Source organism: Lytechinus pictus, chromosome 3 (assembly GCF_037042905.1).
Source record: "Lytechinus pictus isolate F3 Inbred chromosome 3, Lp3.0, whole genome shotgun sequence".
Classification (NCBI taxonomy): domain Eukaryota; kingdom Metazoa; phylum Echinodermata; class Echinoidea; order Temnopleuroida; family Toxopneustidae; genus Lytechinus; species Lytechinus pictus.
Window position 1 is genome coordinate 12,488,980 of NC_087247.1, and position 21,068 is coordinate 12,510,047.

A 21,068-nucleotide genomic window follows, 5' to 3' on the forward strand; every position below is an offset into this window, starting at 1 on the left:
CATGCATTCTCTACTTAATTATCTCTATTCAGAGTTAAGATGGGGTGGGGTGGGGGGAATTAAACAGTACATACAAACACTTGGCAAACTGAACTATTGTGTATATGTGAACATGCATGAAGAATACATGCAACTCTTTCATACATACCCAGTATGGTCACTGCCCAGGGGGCAGTCTTTGCATGATGCTGCTCCTCCGTTCACTGTGTTTGTGATCGTTATATCATAGATTTTCACACTAAAAAGGAAAATAATGATTAAGAAATGATAGACAATGAATACCACTGCTGAGAAAAAGGTTATTGAATCAAATGATTTTCACACTAAAAAGGAAAAATATTGATTGAAAAATGATAGTAATGGAATACAACTGCTGAGAAAAAGTTATTCAATCAAACAATTTTCACACTAAAAATGAAAAAAAAACAGATTTATTAATTATAGTTGTTGACAACTGTTGAAAAAATGTTATCAAATAAATGCTCAAAACAATTTTGTTAAGTCTATCTATATTCAATATATCCAACTGATTTTATGGATTAATTGTTGCAATTCTCGACAACCACATAACAATAATGACAAACTTTTAACGGATTCAATCAGATGCAATATTGCCTTATACATGAACAAGTGCATTTTGAAAAGGTGAATATCACCATTCAGTTCAAAATCAAAGGGCCAGTGACACAAAATCTCTTGAAGATATTTCCTAAATCAATTCACATACATGTCTTGAGACCACTTTCAAGAATATTGTGGGATGTTCTGCATTATGTAAAAAAAAATCTCCACAATTTTCACCTCTAAGCTAAAGTTGAAATGCAATCAAATATTCCTGAAGCACAAGTACTTGACTTTACAATCATTAATATCATTTATGTAACATTCCTGATGAAAGACAAACATTTTTTAACTATTACGAGAAAAAATTACAATTTATAAAAAAAAAAATTTTTTAAAACAATATCTCACATTTCAATCAATCAAACTATAGCATTCAATCAAACTATCACCATAACTTTAAAGTTGGTTTAATCTGAGTAACTACTTTATGAAACAACCCAAACTAATACTTACATATCATTGGGAAACCTGTGGTTGTTATCATAATCCAAGTTGTTCACATCCGTCTTTTGGAAGGCCCAAGTGAAGCCTCTCTTCCCAGGGACGGTCACTGCATATCTGTGTGGTGAAATAAAAATAGCAAAAGTGTAGCAAAACTAAATAATACGATTAATTAATTGATGTTTTGAATAATTAAAGTGCAACTAAGGTACCTTGTCCAGAGTCTGTGTCATGTCTTTAAGCAGGAATCCTGTTACAAAGGCACAATGCGTCTTTTCATTATGGCTTTCCTGCTTTCAGCATTGTTACAAGTAGGTAAATGATGAAGTGTGAGGATTGGAAATGAAAGGCCATCTGCAGGATTCCTGCATGACACAGGCAGCTCTGACTTTTGACAAGGTACCTCATGAAAAATACATTTTTTCAAACATTCATTGAAAGGGATATGATTATTCTTTTATTCAGGGAGGGGGGGGGGTGAGGGATGCAGTCAAGGACAGATACATGTATACCTCTATTTTGTCTCTCTCTGGATCATATCCAGTACTCAATCACATTGGCTTCATTGAGTTCCTCCAGGAAGAACAGGGTACAATGGTGTGTTGGAGGGTGGGGGTGGGATTGGAAGGAGAGGTAGAGGTAGGGGATCCTTGGTGTCAAGGTCAAGGACACAATACCTGTATTCTTGTCTCTCCCTGGATCCCATCTAGTACCCGATCACATTGGCTTCATTGATTTCTTACAGGAAAAACAGGATACAATGGTGTGTGTTGGAGGGTAGGGGGGGGGGATGTGGAGGGAGAGATAGGGGAGGCTTGGTGTTGAGGTCAAGGGCACTCTACCTGTATTCTTGTCTTTCCCTGGATCCCGTCCAATACCCAATCGCATTGGCTTCACTGATTTCTTACATGATAAACAGGTTACTATGGTGTAAGTTGGATGGAGGGTTGGGTTTGGAGGGAGTGGTAGAGGCATGGGATCCTTGGTGATGAGGTCAAGGACACTCTACCTGTATTCCTGTCTCTCTCTCTGGATCCCATCCAGTACCCAATCACATTGGTTTCATTGAATTCCTCTAGGTAAAACAGGGTACAAAGATGTGAAGGGGGGGGGGGGGGGGGGTGGAGGGAGAGAGAGGGAGAAGTATGGGGGGTGTCAAGGGCACTCTACCTGTATTCCTGTCTCTCCCTAGATCCCATCCAGTACTCGATCAAATTGGCTTCATTGATTTCTTACAGGAAAAACAGGATACAATGGTGTGTGTCGGAGGGGTAGGGGTGGGATTGGAGAGAGAGAGGGAGAAGTATGTGTGTGTGTGGGTGGGGGGGGGGGGGGGAGGTGTCACGGACAAACTACCTGTATTCTTGTCTCTCCCTGGATCCCATCCAGTACTCGATCACATTGGCCTCATTGATTTCCTCCAGGAAGAACAGGGTACAATCCTCAGATTCGCATTCCATACTGAAGGCAAAGGAGATGGTACCGAGCTCCTCCGCCTTTCCGTTGAAATAGCTGGCCTCCTTGAGGAACCCTTCGACTTCCAGATCAAGGATGAGGTAGGCATCATCGGAGTGGCCGTGGCCAGTATGAATGTAGGATTCGGCGAGGACCCAGCCCTCTCGAGAGGCACAGCCATAGTCGTCTATATAAGGATAAAGAATAAATAGATAATTTAAGGCTGTACTGACCACGGATGTCAACGTAGGCAAGAAGGCTTGTTAACTGCCAAACCAATGGATGCATGTACATGTGATCCTAGATTGGAAACAATGTCACTACGTAGCAGTTCACTGTTGATGTACAAATAAAAGACTCCTGGGCTCCATCTTACAAAGAGTTACGATTGATCCAATCAATCGTAACTCTATGGAAATCCATCAGTGTCATAATTTTTTATACAGGAAATTTGCAAAATGTCCTTTGTAAACAAAGGAGATCACACCAATTTGTCAAGAAATCAACAAGACATTCATATCTAGATTTAAAAAAAAAAATGCATTTTATATGTTGACTTTTCATATGCTGGCTTTCTATAGTTGTGATTGATTGGATCAATCGCTACTACTATATTTGTAAGACGGGGCCCTGATGTAGAGATACAGCAAGAGTAAAATGATTTAAAAAAAAGAAAATGGCATGTAGTTTTTTTTCTGTAAAAATATATTGATATTTCATAACATTCATGGTCTTTAATCAAAATAAAATATATCAATACAATTCTAGGATAGATTTTCTCTCAGTCAAACCAATACAACAACTTTGGTACGTGACAATGGCCTGTTACTCTCTTTTCACACTTTTATCAAAGTGTGAAAAGAGAGTAAAGAAAAACAAGGCACTGATGAAAAAATCTGAAGTTTTCAGTTTAAACAATTAGGAATAATCACACAACGATGTTTGTTTATTTGTTATTTAAATAAACTACTCACTTGTTGTAGCCACGCAAGATGCATGCATGTTGGGCGGTAGAGAATTCCAGTAGGAGAAGGTCATCCCGTACTCTGGTGTGGTGTTCGGAGGACAATCCTGACATGCTATTAAGAAGAATAGAATACAAGGCGTGGTGAGGGATCAAATGTAGTATTAACATTGATTGATTGATTGATTGAAAATCACATTTATTTCCTTCAAACAGATACAAAATAATATTTGACATAGTAACGAATACAGTATATATTTCGACACAATTATGAAGGAGGCAAAAAACCCGGAAAGCAGAGCTTGAGTTGGGGTCGCCAGATACAAATAAATAACAAGTTACGTACTGTAATGACATCATATGTAATTGCATATAATTAAGAAAGTTAAGAGTAGAAAAGAAACATACAGTAGATGGAGAAGAGGGAGAAGAAATTTAGGCATTAGAAGATAAGTTCATTTGAATAACAGAGTAAACTGGTCGCAATTACGTAACATTGGTACATGTATAAAGAGCTTGACTGACATTTCTCTAGCATAGCAACAGGTAAGGCATGTGCATTAATTAACAATAGAAATGGAAGGTAGTTCAAGCATGTCAATGTCAATGATCTCTGTCAGTGACCTAGAATCGGGAGGAGACATTCAACTGGAAACGATGTGTTTCGTTTTCACTTGATTAAAATTTTTTATAGCTATACTCATATGTGGCACATTGCGACCAAGTGGATTAGTATCTGGACTTTGAAACAGAGGGTCGTGGGTTCAAAACCCAGCCCAGCAATGGCACAATTACTTTAGCAAGAAAGTGGTCCACAATGTGCTGCACTCAACCAAGGTGAGGTACAAATGGGTACCTGGTAGGAATTTTTTTCCTTGAAATGCAGTGTGGGTGACAGCTGCTCTGCTAAAGCCAGGGTTATTATGTTACATTACTGTAGAGTTCTTACAGACTTCTGATAAAGCGTTAAGCAGTATATAAACAAGTTTAATTATCATTAGTGTATTATTATTATTATCATTATTATGTCTTCATCATAGAAAAGGTTCCCAAAGACCATCAAAAGAGTGAACAGAAATTTCGCAGAAGCATCATTGTTCACTGATCATTATTTCAGTGAATATCATAGTCTCCAAAGGTGCAACAAGACAGTGTTTCAGCAGTTGCACAGCAGTAATATTTCAACAATCTTTTCTGATCACTATATTGTTTTTAAGTTTCTCAAGAAATGCCAGCCCTGTGGAGATCACCAAAAAATCATCAAGGAAGCGTAAAAGACCATGGAAACCCCACAGCAACTATTTTAAAGACCCTGACAGGACCCCAAAATAATAAAGACAAATAATATATCAATTGTAAGCTTATAAACTTCAAAACAGAAATGCAAGATTAGTGCATTCCACTGCTTCCCAGTTGAATATTTTGCTTAAGAATAGCTCCAATTATCGGGCTTAAAAAAAAAAGCTGTAAAGACTAAAACAATGACTCACGTTTTGTCCCATCACTGAACTGGTTGCTAGGGCAATAATCGCACTCGGTCTTGTTGCTAATGGACATTCCAGGGTTGCAGGGCGGACAGGCCTGGTATTCACCAGAGATGGGAAGCTGTACTGGTGGAGGGGCGTTTGGATTACACAACTGGGGATCAATCCATTTATACTTCACCTGGGTCTGGAAGAAATAAAAACAAAAAAATAGTAAACACAGGAATACATGTATTTTTAATTTCAATATAAGATCTACTTGAAAAGGTACAACAGAAAGCAACCAGACTTTTGCCTCATCTCTGTCATCTAGACTATCCTGAAAGGCTGAAGGCTTTAAAACTACCTACTCTATCATATAGAAGACAAAGAGCTGAATTGATCCAAATATATACAAAAATTCAAAAGGACTTGATCAAATTGACCTAAACAATTTCTTTGAGATTGATGTTCATGGTAGAACCAGAGGTCACAGCATGAAATTAAGAAAAAACAGATGCAAAATTGCAAACGAGGCAAAATACCTTTTCAATTAGGAGTGTAAATAACTGGAATGCTTTACCCCAGGAAGCAGTTTCTGCATCTAGAGTCAATATGTTCAAATCAGCTATTGAGATGCACTGGAAAAACCATCGGCTGGTTTTTACCCTTCCAGAGACTATCCAACGTGACGAGGGGCAAATAAGCTACAAACTTTACATCTCTACATCCAAGTATATCCAAGTAAGTAAGTAATAAACCACATCAGTTTAAGAGAAAATACTCAAATAATATATCACCATCTAGAGAACACCAGTGGTGCAACAGGAATTTGAACCTGGTACCTTGTGGTTCAAAAGTCTGGAAACTTACCCGCTGAACCCAGCAACACCTCTTGTAAAGGCTAATAATGCTACATATTAAATCACTAATTGCAAACAGTAGATTTAGAAGAGAATAATCATAACGAGAATCATAATAAAAAGAATAATGATAATAGAGAAAAAAATGTATAAAAACTTAACAATAATCAATGTTATCATCATCGCAGTGCTGTATTTTTTTTGAAAAGTCCTTAAAAGACCCTTCAACTTTTTTGCAATCATGTGCTTATTGTCTTCGTCTTTGAGGCCTGTAAAATGAAATGCCCCTCCTCCAAACCCCCCCCCCCCTTACCTGGTTGTTTTCATTGCAAGGTGTGTGTATCTTGTAGTAATCATGTTCAGTGCACGGCTTCCTTGTGGTGCAGTTTCTTGATCCGGGAACTAAATATTTGGATTAAAGGTATTGTTTAACTTTGTGAGCAGTCGATTAAAAAAATTCTCAAACCAAGATGAAACATGTGTACAAGTGCATGTATTAGAACTAATAAACCCTGAAAACAACCATTATTGAGAATGAAAAGCTAAAACTACAAGGCAAACCCCGATTTTGTAAATAGGCGTCTTATAGACGCCTAAATAGTACACATAAGTGTATGGGATGAAATTAAGATGGTGTTTTCGGTCACTTTATATTTCAATTTTTGAAGCACTAAATACTTATTTTCGAACGCAATTTTTTCTGGGCTTCATTTTTGTAACATATCACAGACACTTGTGACCTTCTAGTTCAGATTTTTTAAAAGTCAAACCAATGTTAACCAATCACTTTAAGATAAATAAAAATTTTATACCATCTTTCATACTAAGAGACAGTGTATGAAATAAAGATAAATTGAAATAAAGATAAATAATGGCTAAAGTGTATTGAAAAAACGTTTTGATGATGGAGCTGAAGTCAAATTTTCTTGAATAACTCATTGAGTTTACATGTAAGTGTGAACATGTTCACATTTAACATGGAGCAAAAATGATTCATGTCAATACCAATGCATATGTATGAAACAATAGAAAAAGGAAGATAAATAATGACTAAAGTGTACTGAAAAAAGGTTTTGATGATGGAGCTGAAGTCAAATTTTCTTGAATAACTCATAGAGTTTACATGAAAGTGTGAACATGTTTACATTTAACATGGAACAAAAATGATTTATGTCAATACCAATGCATATGTATGAAACAATAGAAAAAGGAAGATAAATAATGACTAAAGTGTACTGAAAAAAGGTTTTGATGATGGAGCTGAAGTCAAATTTTCTTGAATAACTCATAGAGTTTACATGGAAGTGTGAACATGTTCATATATAGCATGGAGCAAAAATGATTTATGTCAATACCAATGCATATTAAATCTCAGATGAGCATTTATGTAGAATGTTATTATCAGTATGGGCTCCAACTAGCCTGTGTCATAACAGGGTTATTTCTAAGGACGCCCACCAGTGATTCTCTCTTTCTACATGTAGTTTGCATTTCATTAATTCCCTGAAACAAATGCATTTTCATGATTGCCTACCATGGTAATAGAACAGTTTACAAAACACTTCATGCATGAATGATCATCAACAAAATGAAGTGGAGAGTAAGTATGACAGCCAAACTGTGAACACGTCTTCATATAATAAAATTATGGATATTCAAGCATTGTTTTAAAAATAACAAATGGAAATGTTATTCCTTAATTTTTGTTGTTGTTGATGTATCATATCAAAGAGCAGATATGGAGCTTTTTGAGACTTTTATTTTGAAATGCAAATACTGACAGAGGAGACTAAGCTTTCAAACAATGTGTCATTTATTCAATATATTTGTGATCAAATCATGTTAAAATTAATCCATTATCAGTGTCGTCTTTTCTGGGACCCTGACCCTATCCCACACAACTAGCAACTCAAGCATGACTTTATTAGTCATAATAATTAAGAAACCTTCAGAAGTTACATAATTAAGTTTTTGAGAAAGAACCTTGGGCGATTGGAAAGTTTTGGGAACCGTACCTGAATACGTGGTGGCAGTATCGCAGTCTCTACAGCTTGAAGCTCCTGCTGCAGAATATGTGTTTGCTGGACATTCACTACAACTGTTGAAAAGGAGAGCAAACAGGACTCAAGATTGAATACACAAAACACAATGGCAATACAAATATTGGAGGCTAACTTCTGTTCAAAAGCCTAGTCCTGACAATATCAATGTGCACTTCAAAAACCAATCAATGTCCAATGTCACTGTCTGATGAAGATGAAGTGTACATGACTGAAATGCAGGCAATAGGGGGAAAAATGCAGACAGTCGCTTTACATATGTATGAAAGTACATTTACATTTGAAATCAATAAAATCATGTACGCAGTGTCATACAAACATCATAACTATTCGCAATCATTCTTAATCAACAATTGCATTGATGTATATGATACTGAAAGTGGAACACCTCTGGCAGTCTCACCTGCAATATGCTATTCAATATACATGCACCAGCAGTGCTGACTTAACTATCAAAGAATCTTACTTTTCATTTTGTATCATTTGTGATATATCCAATAACCATCACATATAAGTTTCACTTAATTTTATTGAATATGATTTAAATACTGTATATCAATTCTTATCCCACTTAATTGATTTGACATGACCTTTGACCTTGACCCAGTAACCTGAAATTACACTTGATCTTATTTCTATCATCAGTCATCCATTAATACCCATGTTTAACATACTGTAATTCTGACTGAGAATTTCAAAATAATCTTAAAAATTCAAAATCCTAACCTTAACTTAAATTTTTCAAAGATAATATCGCTTTATTGACCCTACATGACCTTTGACCTAGTGACATTTATCTGTTTGCCGATACTTTACAACCATTATACAAATGTTTTATGGAATATGGACTTATTCTTTGAAAATTATCTTGAAAATTAAAAATCTTAACCCTGGTTAGGTTTTTGACACTGATACGACATGGTCCAAGTTTATTGAATCTAAATGGCAAACTTTCCAAACATCGGTAGGCCTATGCATGTGGAGCATTGTGGCCCAGTGGAGAAATCTCCGGACTTTGAAACAGAGGGTCGTGGGTTCAAATCCCAGCCATGGCGTAGTTTCCTTCAGCAAGTAATTCATCCACATTGTGCTGCACTCAACACAGGTGAGGTGAATGGGTACCTGGCAGGAATTTATTCCTTGAAATGCGTGTGCGCTGTAATCTTAGTAATTACGGCTGCCAAGCTACAGCTGGGGTAATAATATACAAGTCCTTTGGAAGCGCATAGAGATGTTATTCATGTGATATGCGCTATACTATATTATTATTATTATTATTATGTGATTTGTGTTACCTGGAAGAGCCTTTCTCTGCAGCGAATGTACCCGCTGGACACTTGGTACAGTCCGAGGTATACTGGAGTCCCATCACCTCAATACTTCGGATGTACACTCTTGGTATCTTGATACCGGTCCCTATGTAGAGTCCTTCGGACTTCCAGGTTATCACGTTAAGACCGGCATCAAGGCTCAGCTTTAAAGATAGACAGAGAAATGAAATTAAGGCATCTTTAACTTGTTCCATCTCTAAATTCCATTATTCTGTAGCATTCAATCAGTTAAATCTACTGACCTTCGCATATGGAATTCCCCACCTACATATAGTAATGTCATTTCCAGCATTAATGTAACTGCTTTTATTAATCAAACTACAGAAGTTCAATAATAAATATCTATGCCAAATAAACACTTCACATAATTACTTAAAAACACCCCCATTTCCCTTAAATACACCCCCATTTCCCTAACACCCCCCCCCTTCCCTGTAGGTTTTTTCTTTGAGTTTGAACCCTCCAAGGCCTGCCCTATAAGATGAACTCATTTATTTTCAAGATTCCCAAACATCCGATCATTTCCTGACCAAAAAGAAACTCGCCTCAACCATTTAACTACAAAGATTTTCTTTTTTTTTCAACATCTTGGTACTCGGAACAAATTTACCTTCACGGACTTCCACTCTCCTTCTCCCGTAGCTGTGACTGCCCTACCCCCTCCACTTTTATGACCTCTCTGACACAGCTCATTGTGCACCTAGAGAGACAAAGAAAAGAAAAGAAAAAGGGACAAGGGAAGAGGGAAAAGGGAAATGGAAAGGAAAACGAAAAGAAAAACGAAAAAGAAAGAGATAAAGAAAAAAGAAAGAAAAAGAAAAAAAGAAAAGGAAAAGGAAAGAAGAGAAGAGAAAAGAAAGAAAAGGTCACCATTGAGTTGACATTTTAATTATTTAAAAGAGATTTTCAATAAAGGATCAAAGTCCACCTGCTGGTTCCCTCAATAATACATTTCAAAGTGGATTTAAAATGCAGCACAGATCAAACAGTTTTCTTTTAAGGTTCCATAATAAAGACATATAGGTACAGTGCAAACACAAATATGACAATAATTTGCTGTATATTAATATCAACTCAAATAATGTTATTTTCAAGTTCTGAGGTAGAAACACAAGTACAAATTTACATAACATTTACAATCAGTTAAAAGAACATTATATCAGTATCAATAACATTGAGACACAAGTTAGAAGCAAACATATACTGCAAAATATTGCAACATACTTATCTTTAGGCATTCTATAAGAACTGAATATCATGATTATTGTTATTATTCCTAAAGAGCCTAGATGGAATTAATCATTGTCAGATTGATATCAGAGCATCAACTGCATATTTTAATACTTATGTGAATTTCTGTATTTTTTAACAGCATTCGTTGTGATTGGGGCATTTTAAAATTTTGTACATAAAACTCAATATGCATTATTATGCTTGAAAGCTACAAGTACATGTGTGTATATTTCGAGATTCAACCAATAAATGATAAAGCTAAATCTATTATTAAGAAATTGTCCTCTCTATTTCATCCCCTTCACTAACCTGATTGGTCTTCTCTACTCACTAATGCCCCTTTTGTCTCCTTGTTTCTAGTGTTGCTGTAGCTTGTTTGTGGTCTATATTATGGTTGTTCCACTTTTATGTTTGTCATTTTGCCTCCGATGAAGATTCTGCTAGGATCGAAAGCTTAGGCCCCTTTTTGACTTTCTAATTTACTCCATTGGCTCTCTTTTATTAGATAAGCAGTTTTCAGCAGCTTCTTTTTGCCTATTTTAATATTAGCTCTTTGTGCTCCCTTCATCTCAAAATCCTTGATCCGCCACTTATTCATAATACTTTTGTGCCCAACCATGATTTCATTGAACAAGCTTTAGGAAACATAAATATACATGGAGCTGAAATGCGTTTAACTACCTCAACAGTAAAATAGTTGAAGTCGGTGGCGAGCGAGTAGGTGAAGTTGACCGAGCCCTCCTTGGCTAGGTTTGCTGTGTAGATAAGCTTGGAAGAACAGGTGCTATCTGGAGACCTTACAAAGCTACCGATGGGTTCCCAATATGACCTGTAATGCAAATATTGGCAGATGTGAGGCAAACATTACTTGAAGGATGTAGAAGCACAATGCCATATCAATTACTTAAAGAGGAATCTGACCCAAATAAAAAGCTGATTCAACAGAGAAAATGGAACAAAAAAGACAATTTATTATAACTTGTCGGACATCACCATTCTGTTTTTCATATTTCATTCAATTCAATTCAATTCAATAATGGTATTTATTTGACAAGTTCAATTGCATACATGGCAGCCAAATGGCTGAAATTTTAGCATGCTTACAAATACAATATACAAATACAATTTCAAGTATACAGTATACAGATGATAATTATAGCATGATACCATTATATACATACAAACATTATGAGGAAAATAAATTTCATTATAAATTCAAAAAATCAAGTTAATTCATTAATCAAAATTGCATATAATACTGATTAAAAATTACTAATCCTAAAATTTAACACATTAAAAAGAACATCTTTAGGAAAAAGCATAGATAACATTAAAATAATGAGGCAAAGTAAGAGTAAAGGTGAAATACTGGTAAAAGATATTGCACAGACATATATTGAGAATGAAATTAAAACATTATATTGTGAATTTAAAAGATTAATAAAAAAAAGGTATTGCACTATTTTGAAATCTCTTTGTTTTGCACCTAACTTGTTCATATTTCAGTTCTTTCCTCAGCATGTACATGTATTTACTTTGTTTTCTTTTCTTGAACCAATCATTGGTGTTAATATTTTTACTAAGGATAGTGCAAAAACATGACATAATTGATTTTCTCTATCTTCCAAAGATTGCAGGTGTAAAGAGGCAAGAGCAGGTAAATATGAATCATTCTCTTCTCTCACACAACATTTTATGCGATTTGGTCCGAAATTGGATCGTGGTCAAGCCATAAGGTGTATTGTGGCCTTTAGCGGGACAGGTGACCACTTCCGAAAAATGACGACTTTCAAACAAAATTGTTGCCTTGCATAATTGACAGATGTACATGTACTCTGTACTGTAAAAATAAATTTACACACACAAAAAAGATGTTTAAAACTTTAAATATTATCTACCAGCATGCAACCTTTTAATTTTAATTTCGGGGGCTATTTTTTCCAACTTACTGGTTGAATCTGGCACATTGGAGAAGCTTTAGAATTGTTGTGTTCAAAGGGGATTTTCCAGGGTACTTTTGAGCATTTTTTAGTGGCGAAAACCCCCCGAACCCCCGTGTATTTTTTCCCTGGACATCCAGCAATTATGTACATGTATACTCACTCATTACAACGCTCGTTGTCTTCTGTGAAGTAGAAAGCACTTGATGAAACGGTGAAGTCTGGAGGGAGCTCGGACCATTCTGTGAATTTTTCACCTCCACCCAAGGAGTACTTTCCTTTCGGGCATCGCCTGCAGCTACCTGAATCAATGTTCAAATATTCCCCAGCTCCGCAAGAGAATCCTAAATCATGAAATTCAAAGAGAATATTTATGTGATGATGATAATCATGAAATTCAAAGAGAATATTTATGTGATGATGATAATCATGACATTCCAAGTGAATATTTTGTGTGGTTCATGTATTACAATTGTGGAATATCATTTTAAAAAATATGAACATCTAAAAAATTACATGGGGTGAGGGGTCAGTTTAATTCCTAAAGAACATGATACTTATAGAATTCCAAATAAATATTGTATGTTTTAGTATTTAAGCAAGTATCATGATCTCATAATGCCTAGTGAATATTGGGTTTCAATAATAAGAAATGAAATAATAACAGCATTTTAACTGAACATTTTTTATTCATGTGGCCACCATAATATCTATCCAGAAATTCTGAGACCAAATTTGAGTGAAGATGCGTCTACTACATTCCATGAAATAATGATCAAACAAAATCTTCAATTAGGAAAATACAAACAGATTTCAGAAAATGATAATTTCTGAAGTGAATATATTTCGTCGATAATATAATAATGGAATGATAATTCAAAATTAATATCTATTCTTCACAAATCCAAATGAATAAAGTACATGTAACAGTATTGAAGCATACAAAATATTGTTGATAAAACATTTGTGCATATGAAAATCTATGAAAAACCTGTATTACATGTATTATCATATAAAAAATAATTCAATTTTTTAAAATGTATTTCATAACTCATGGCATACTGAACAATGTATAGAGTTCTGGACAAAAGAAAAATGTTGACATTGAGGAGAGAATTTTAATTAAATTCCTAAGATCAATACATGTCGTGGAGAAACCTCAAAATTCAATTAAAACATGAAAAATAATATATGTAGGAGATGTACAATGTAGTATGTCTGATACTATGGCACAATGCTTCTGCATATCACTGGGTACAATAAAAGAATTCAATGTGTAATGTAAAGAGAACATTTATGAAGTTTACAATATTAAAAATCTCCAAGGACTTAATTTTCAAGCTAAAGATTTTTATTTAATCTCATCACTATAGTCATAGTGTAAACAAAAATATACCAATCTTTTCCAAAAAATCAAGCCGATCTTCCTGAATGAGGATTCATACAAAGACATGGTCATTTATGTTTTTAGAATTAATCCAAACTCCAAAGAATAAATTGAGTTTATAAACATGTATCTACATTGTACATGTACATTGTAGAAGAGGAATCTCTACCTGTAACATTCAACATCCACTAAAGTAAACAATAGAAGAACTTAACTTGAAACAGTCCTAATCAAACAGAGTCAGAGATATTGATCCTATTTTTTGTTCATACTACAGGAGAGTGTGTGAGACTGAAAACAGATGTGTTTACAGATATGATATTTACAGAGTGTGTACATTGTATTCACTATTCATAATATTTTGGGTTCATTTGCATTCCTTATTTCAATATCTGTTCTCCTGGGAATTGTTATAAGTAGTCTACATGTATACTGCTTGATCTGCAGGAGCCATTATTTTGCAGGACTTTTACTGATAGCAGCGGAGAAATTACAAGGAATAATTTTGCTTTACAAATTTGAATAGCATTTTTTGGTCATAAGAGAAAAACTCTCAACTAAGTAATGTACAGTCCTATCTATACAAAAGACTTTATGCATAGTAGTCTTTGAAAAATGTGGAGCAAATTGTGATGCGATACCAGGAAAATGATTCCCTGAATTGTACACGGGTTCCGGCATATTAACCCCTGAATAGCCCCAAATAACCATGATGGAAACATAAAAAAGAGCTCCTTAAAGGACAAGTCCACCCCAACAAAAAGTTAATTTGAATAAAAAGAGAAAAATCCAACAAGCATGACACTGAAAATTTCATCTAAATCGGATGTAAAATAAGAAAGTTATGATATTTTAAAGTTTCGCTTAATTTCACAAAACAGTTATATGCACTTCCTGGCTGGTATGCAAATGAGGAGACTATGACGTCATCTACTCACTATTTCTTTTGTATTTTATTATATGAAATATCCTGATTTTCTCCTCATTGTCAAGTGATACAACGATTAATTCCTCCCTGAACATGTGCAATTAGTATTGCTTTATACTACATGTATATGGTTTAGTCAAGTTGGCCCTCATTGTCAAATCTATAAAAAATGAAATATTGTATAATTCAAACAATAAAAAACAAAAGAAATAGTGAGTGATGGACATCATCGACTGACTCATCAGGTTGTGCATATCACAGTTTTGTGAAAAATAAGTGAAACTTTAAAATGTCATAACTTTCTTATTTTACATCCGATTTTGATGATTTTTTCAGCAATATGCTAGTTTTATTTTCCCCTATTTATTCAAGTCAGCATTTTCCTGGGGTGGACTTGACCTTTAAATTTGCATAGGGTCCAATGTAGACTATACAATGTAGCAGAATTGAGCTGATGTCTGATGAGCTAAAAAAATGATAATTTTTTTTTTCCCGTTAGGAGAGGTGTTTTTTTTCTTTCTGCCCCCCTCATTTCCTAGATGTGTCTATTTTAAGACAATAATTATTTTGGACCAAATAATGGGCATCCCTCAGGTGGTGGGGGTGGGGGAAGGGGGCACTATATAGTTTTGGGTACCAACATCGCCATACATATACTGAAACTAAAATTGAGCTACCAGATATTAACATGAGAAAATACGGTTCTATGACATTTGATCCGGCGACAATTTCTCTGCTATAAATTCCACACACTAATGGAATGACCAACTTTAACCCTGGGTTTAACCCTATTAAGACTGGGGGCCCGTGGGGGGGGGGGGCTGATTCAGCCCCCCCTCAAAATTTTTTGCAATAAATCCGGCACGCAAAATTTTTTCATCACGTCGCTCGCTGACTTTTTACTTATAAGTCTCGCGCAACTTTTGAGACCAAAATTGTGACTCCCGGGTACACGGTTCCGAAATTACGCAGCATTTCATAAGTGCATGCAGACCCAAAATTGCTCAAAAATGTGAATTTGTGTTCAGATCCAATGCAAATAGTGTTTTTAGCCAAAATTCACAAATGTATCATTATTTTCCCTTTTACTGATTAAAATCAATTAATTCCATCTTCTTTATGGTCAAAATAAACTCCTCCACAATTTTCATTGTAAAAACAATACAAACAAAAAGTCGAAAAACAAAGAAATAATTTAGAAAACAATAAAATAAGAAAATAAAGGTGATGTTGAAAATTTTTAAAGTACATGTCCATTTGATCAGATACCTATAAAGAGTCTGTGTACCAAAAATTAGCATTTTAGGGGCATTATTTAGTTAATAAGAGCAAACTTTTGATTAGCTAATTAGCAATGAGATTTTTTTGCAGAATTCGATCTTATAGTTTTGGAGATTATGCCATGGGTAACACGCATGTAAATTTTCGTCGCGTCACGCAATCGTCAGCCGAGATCATAGGGGGGGGGGCTGAATCAGCCCCCCCCCCTCAGTCTTCTAGGTGTCAAAATAGCTTCGTATGAATTCAGTAATGAGTCTGCCCTCATGGGAATATAGTCTGGTATGAAGACTTTCCTGTCAAAATAACAATCTCAAATATATATGGACCAGATAATACACAGACAATATTACACCCTATTCTGGCCTATTATCATACAGGCAGAATTACATGTACTGTACATGCTTGTTAACCTTGGCCTACATGTAAATTCCAGGTAATTCTGTTTTAGAATGATAAATATATTGCATAAAATACCACTAGCAAAATTATTAATAAGCTTCGTATGAATTCAGTAATGAGTCTGCCCTCATGGGAATAAATAGTCTGGTATGAAGACACGACTCATGTTGGCCTTATAAACCTGAAAGCCTATAAAGTGTATATTACAATATATATCTTTACGGACCACACATGTCGTAATTACTCAATTTTTACCATCATTATTATGCATACAAACAAGATGGCTTTAAAAAAAATTGTCTTTGTATAATTATGAATAATCTTATTTGTCAGGAATCAAATTGAACTGTGCTGTCATAACAGAACAGGGTCTGCGATTACAGACTTCAAATCAATGTATAAAATCTCTATAATCACAGGACCATGCACATGCCATATGGTCAGATAGAAATCTACATTGCCTTTGTTTTGAAATAAAAATCTTTCTATATTACATGACAATTTTCAAAACAAAAAAATAATCTGAATGTAAATTGTTGTGTATGATCCCTGCCTGTATGTACCAGTAAATCCTGTGGGTCAGATGAGGAAAAAAAAGTGTTAACGAGTGGAGACGAATAGAACAAAGGGACTTCTATACTATACATGTAGCTCTTCAACTCATTAGTCTTACATGTACTCTACGACATGCTAAGAAAACATATTTCTCTAACCAATTTGAAAAAAATAAATTTGATATCAAAAGTACATGGAAAATAATCAATCGTGTGCTCAACAAAAACACTGATAAAACACACATTCATAAAATCAATACACATGACACTATTATAACAGACGTAAATGAGATTGCTCAAAGCTTGAATGATTACTTTGTAAATATTGGTCCCAATCTTGCCAAAGATATCGAACCCTCAGGAAAAGTATTTTCCAGTTTTCTGGAAGATCCCAACCCCAAAACAATATTTTTTGCCCCAATACTAGAATTCGAGATCATAGACATTGTAAATAACTTAAACTCTAAAAAAAGCCCAGGTTTTGATGGAATCACGAATAAAATTATAAAACACGTCATCTCAGAAATTGTGACACCAATAACACACATATTCAATCTATCAATAACATGTGGTATCGTCCCCTCACAAATGAAAAAATCCAAGGTCATACCTATATTTAAAAAAGGAGACACCCGAGATATGGGCAACTATAGACCCATATCATTATTGACTTCATTTTCAAAAATATTAGAAAGAACTGTATATACTCGAACGATTAAATTCATTCACGAATGCAATATTCTCAACGAATTCCAATATGGCTTCCGTGAAAAACACGCAACAACTCACGCTATGATTACACTCGTCGATAAAGTCATCAAAGCTATTGATAAATCCCTTCACACTGTTGGAATATTCCTGGACTTCTCCAAGGCCTTTGACACTATAGATCATGATATTCTTTTATATAAACTCGCTTATTACGGTATTAGAGGAAAGGCCTTGGAATGGTACAGGAATTACTTAACTAACAGAACTCAATACGTTTTTGTTAATGGGTGCGAATCACACCTGGAAAACATAAATTGTGGTGTACCACAAGGATCACTCCTCGGCCCCCTATTATTTATATTATTTATAAACGACTTCAATAAATCTTCTAAACTATTATCTTTCATTCTGTTCGCTGACGACTCCAACATATTTTTCTCCCATCGTGACCCAACAACTTTAATTAATGTTATGAATACCGAATTGAAATCGGTCCATGCTTGGATACGGGCGAACAAACTATCATTAAACATAAAAAAGACAAATTACATATTATTTAGTAACACAATACAAACGCTCCATGGTAACATTAACATTAATGGCATTAATATTGACTCTACCCAATCAACAAAATTTCTTGGCATATTCATCGACAATAAATTATCATGGAAAACACACATTGATATTCTTTGTAGAGTGATCGCAAGAAACATAGGTGTCATCAACAAACTTAAAACATTTTTACCTCACAAAATACTTTTGACCCTCTACTCAACCCTCATCCTCCCTTATCTAAACTACGGAATTTTATCCTGGGGTAATTCACAAATAACACAAACTAATAGAATATTTTTGCTTCAAAAACGAATTGTTAGAATAATTGAAAATGCCCATTACCGTGCTCATACAAGCCCGTTATTTAAAAAAAAAAAAATACTAAAAATCCACGATCTCTATTTCCTGAACCTTGGAACTTTTATGTTCCAGCTATCAAAAAACGAATTACCCACCGCAATTACTTCACTCTTTACCAAAAACACTGACATCCATACATACCCCACAAGACAAGCTATACAACACCAATATCACCCCCCTCTGACTAGAACCACACTCGCACAAAAAACCATCATTTATACAGGTCCCAAATACTGGAATGGTATTCACCAAAGCCTTAAACAATATAGAAATATAAACACCTTCAAAAAACACCTAAAACTCTCATTCCTTAATGAGTACAACGTATGAAACACATGAACTGCTTTATCTTTTCCACGATACTTGCCTCTCGACCCTATTTCTCTTTCTCCTCCCCTTTCCTTTTCTGCTGGGCACATAATCGTTTCTTTTTGTTTTGTTTTTTCCCCCAGTTATTTAATATTCCCTTATCCCTCTAACCTATGTAGTTACTGCCCCCCCCTTTCTTTCCTTGTTATTCAAACCTATTTTGCCGTTCTTCATATATGGTCTAGATTGTCTTACTTTACTTTTAATTACATACGATTAAGATTACTACAAATTTATCCTAAGGGGCTTACAATTACAAGCTTCGCTTTTTAATAAGTCCCTCATTTTCATTTTCACATGCTAACTGTAATCTATAATTTGTCTAATCATCAAAATGTATCTTGAACAAAAATTGTATACATTTCATCTATTTCCTACGAATTTGTTAATTGATTATTGAAGTATACTTATAACACTTATTTTGTTCTGTACATTTATACATATGTATATATATGTTTATGTTTATTATCAGAAAATGGAAATGAAATAAACTAAACTGAAACTGAAGGTTAATATTACATGTCACACGTACATGTGCAAGTTGAGCTACAACTGATATACAGTACACTGTACATTGCACTTGTTTTTCTAACATCTATATTATTTGGAAACACCATAACAACATAAACATCTTATAAAATCGAGCTGTGCATATATTAAATCAGAGTGTTGTATGCAGCAAACACAAATTATTTGTGTACCCAAACCACACATGCAGTGAGTGATGACTTGTTTATTCACTGAAGACAGTGGAGAACGCAGGTGAAATAATCATGTTAAAAACCTCTGAATTATTTATAAGGATGAATCCTTCTTTACCGCTACAGTGCCCTAATTGAACAACACTTTGGTTTCCTGATCCATTTCTATGGCTTTGAGGAAATGGCCATTTTGTGTCTATTTTGAAATTACAGTTGAATAGGCCAAAGTGGAAAGCATAATTTCTCTGTTAGTACGTAAATTAAGATAATATTACCTAAACTATCGCATGAAAAAATAGATGCAAAATATAATACATGTATGTGTATGAAAACTTCAAGGAAACAAACACAATACAGTCTAGATACCAGCAACTTCACAAAAATCTCAGCATTTATACTCTGTTTTTTTTATAGATGAATTTTGTTTCAAGCACAAAGCTCATTTCATATGCAAAAGGTAACAGTGTGTCTGTGAGTGCATGCATCTTAATACAGCGGAAAGGGAAGTTGCATTTATAAAGATTACATGTAAATAATTCACTTCTGTTTATGAGCTGCATACTAATAGGGATTATCAATTTCATAACGTCATCAATATGTAAAAAATACTCTAGTTTTCAAATTATACTTCATAACTGATTATTTGATTTTGCTATTAAAGGGATGGTCCAAGCTGGAGATATTTCTATCTCAATAAATAGAGTAAAATTCAGAGCAAAATGCTGAAAATTTGATCAAAAATCGGATAACAAAGATTTGCATTATTTCGGTGAAACAGTTCTAGGCATGTCTTTATGAATATTCATTAGGCGGGCTGATGATGTCATATCCCCACTTGTTCTTTTGTTTTTTGTTATATAAACTTAGGTTTATTCAAAAAATTTCTACCAAGAACTAGAACAATTGGATTGACAACTGATTTAGTGCATTAGTTATTTATTGCCGTAACTTATTTCATCATAATGGAGACACATCATTTACACATGTATGAAAAAATGAAACATTTATGATTTCATGTAATAACATATTCAAGGAAAGTGGGGATGTGACATTATCAGCCCAACTAATGAATATTCATGATGATTTGCATGTATAACCATTTTCACAAAATATTTATAAATTCTAAAATTCAATAACTTCGTTATTTGTTATCCGATTTTGATGAAATTTTCAGATCCTAATATTTAAAAACTTCATCAAGTATGATCTGGCCATTGTGGTGATGTAGTCTGCAGGCACAGACTGTTTTAAACTTTGATCAAAGAGAAGGTCTCAACAATGACTAGCACAAATACAACTGAGCGTTGTGGGCTGTGGCGTGCGCCTGGCATCCAAGCTGTGTGGGGAAGTTACGCAATGATAGAGATGTTCCAGGTTCAAGCCCTGGTCACGTCTTTTGGATGGTCAACGTTAAAGGTCGGTCCCAGATCTATGTAAATAATGATATCT

General features: G+C 34.7%; 1 protein-coding gene across 3 annotated transcripts in view; it reads right to left on the reverse strand.

Annotated features, from left to right (window-relative positions):
- Positions 1-21,068, reverse strand: part of LOC129257818 (endosome/lysosome-associated apoptosis and autophagy regulator family member 2-like) — a 49,614-nt gene that overhangs the window by 19,457 nt on the left and 9,089 nt on the right. For all 3 annotated transcript variants that reach the window (XM_054896226.2, XM_054896225.2, XM_054896227.2), the window contains exons 3-13: positions 12,538-12,718; positions 11,116-11,263; positions 9,812-9,901; positions 9,166-9,344; positions 7,826-7,908; positions 6,124-6,212; positions 4,975-5,155; positions 3,495-3,599; positions 2,422-2,707; positions 1,078-1,182; positions 149-238 (exon numbers count right to left, since the gene is read on the reverse strand). In XM_054896226.2, coding sequence (XP_054752201.2) covers positions 149-238; positions 1,078-1,182; positions 2,422-2,707; positions 3,495-3,599; positions 4,975-5,155; positions 6,124-6,212; positions 7,826-7,908; positions 9,166-9,344; positions 9,812-9,901; positions 11,116-11,263; positions 12,538-12,718 — 1,537 coding nt within the window. The remainder of the gene's footprint in view (positions 1-148; positions 239-1,077; positions 1,183-2,421; positions 2,708-3,494; positions 3,600-4,974; positions 5,156-6,123; positions 6,213-7,825; positions 7,909-9,165; positions 9,345-9,811; positions 9,902-11,115; positions 11,264-12,537; positions 12,719-21,068) is intronic.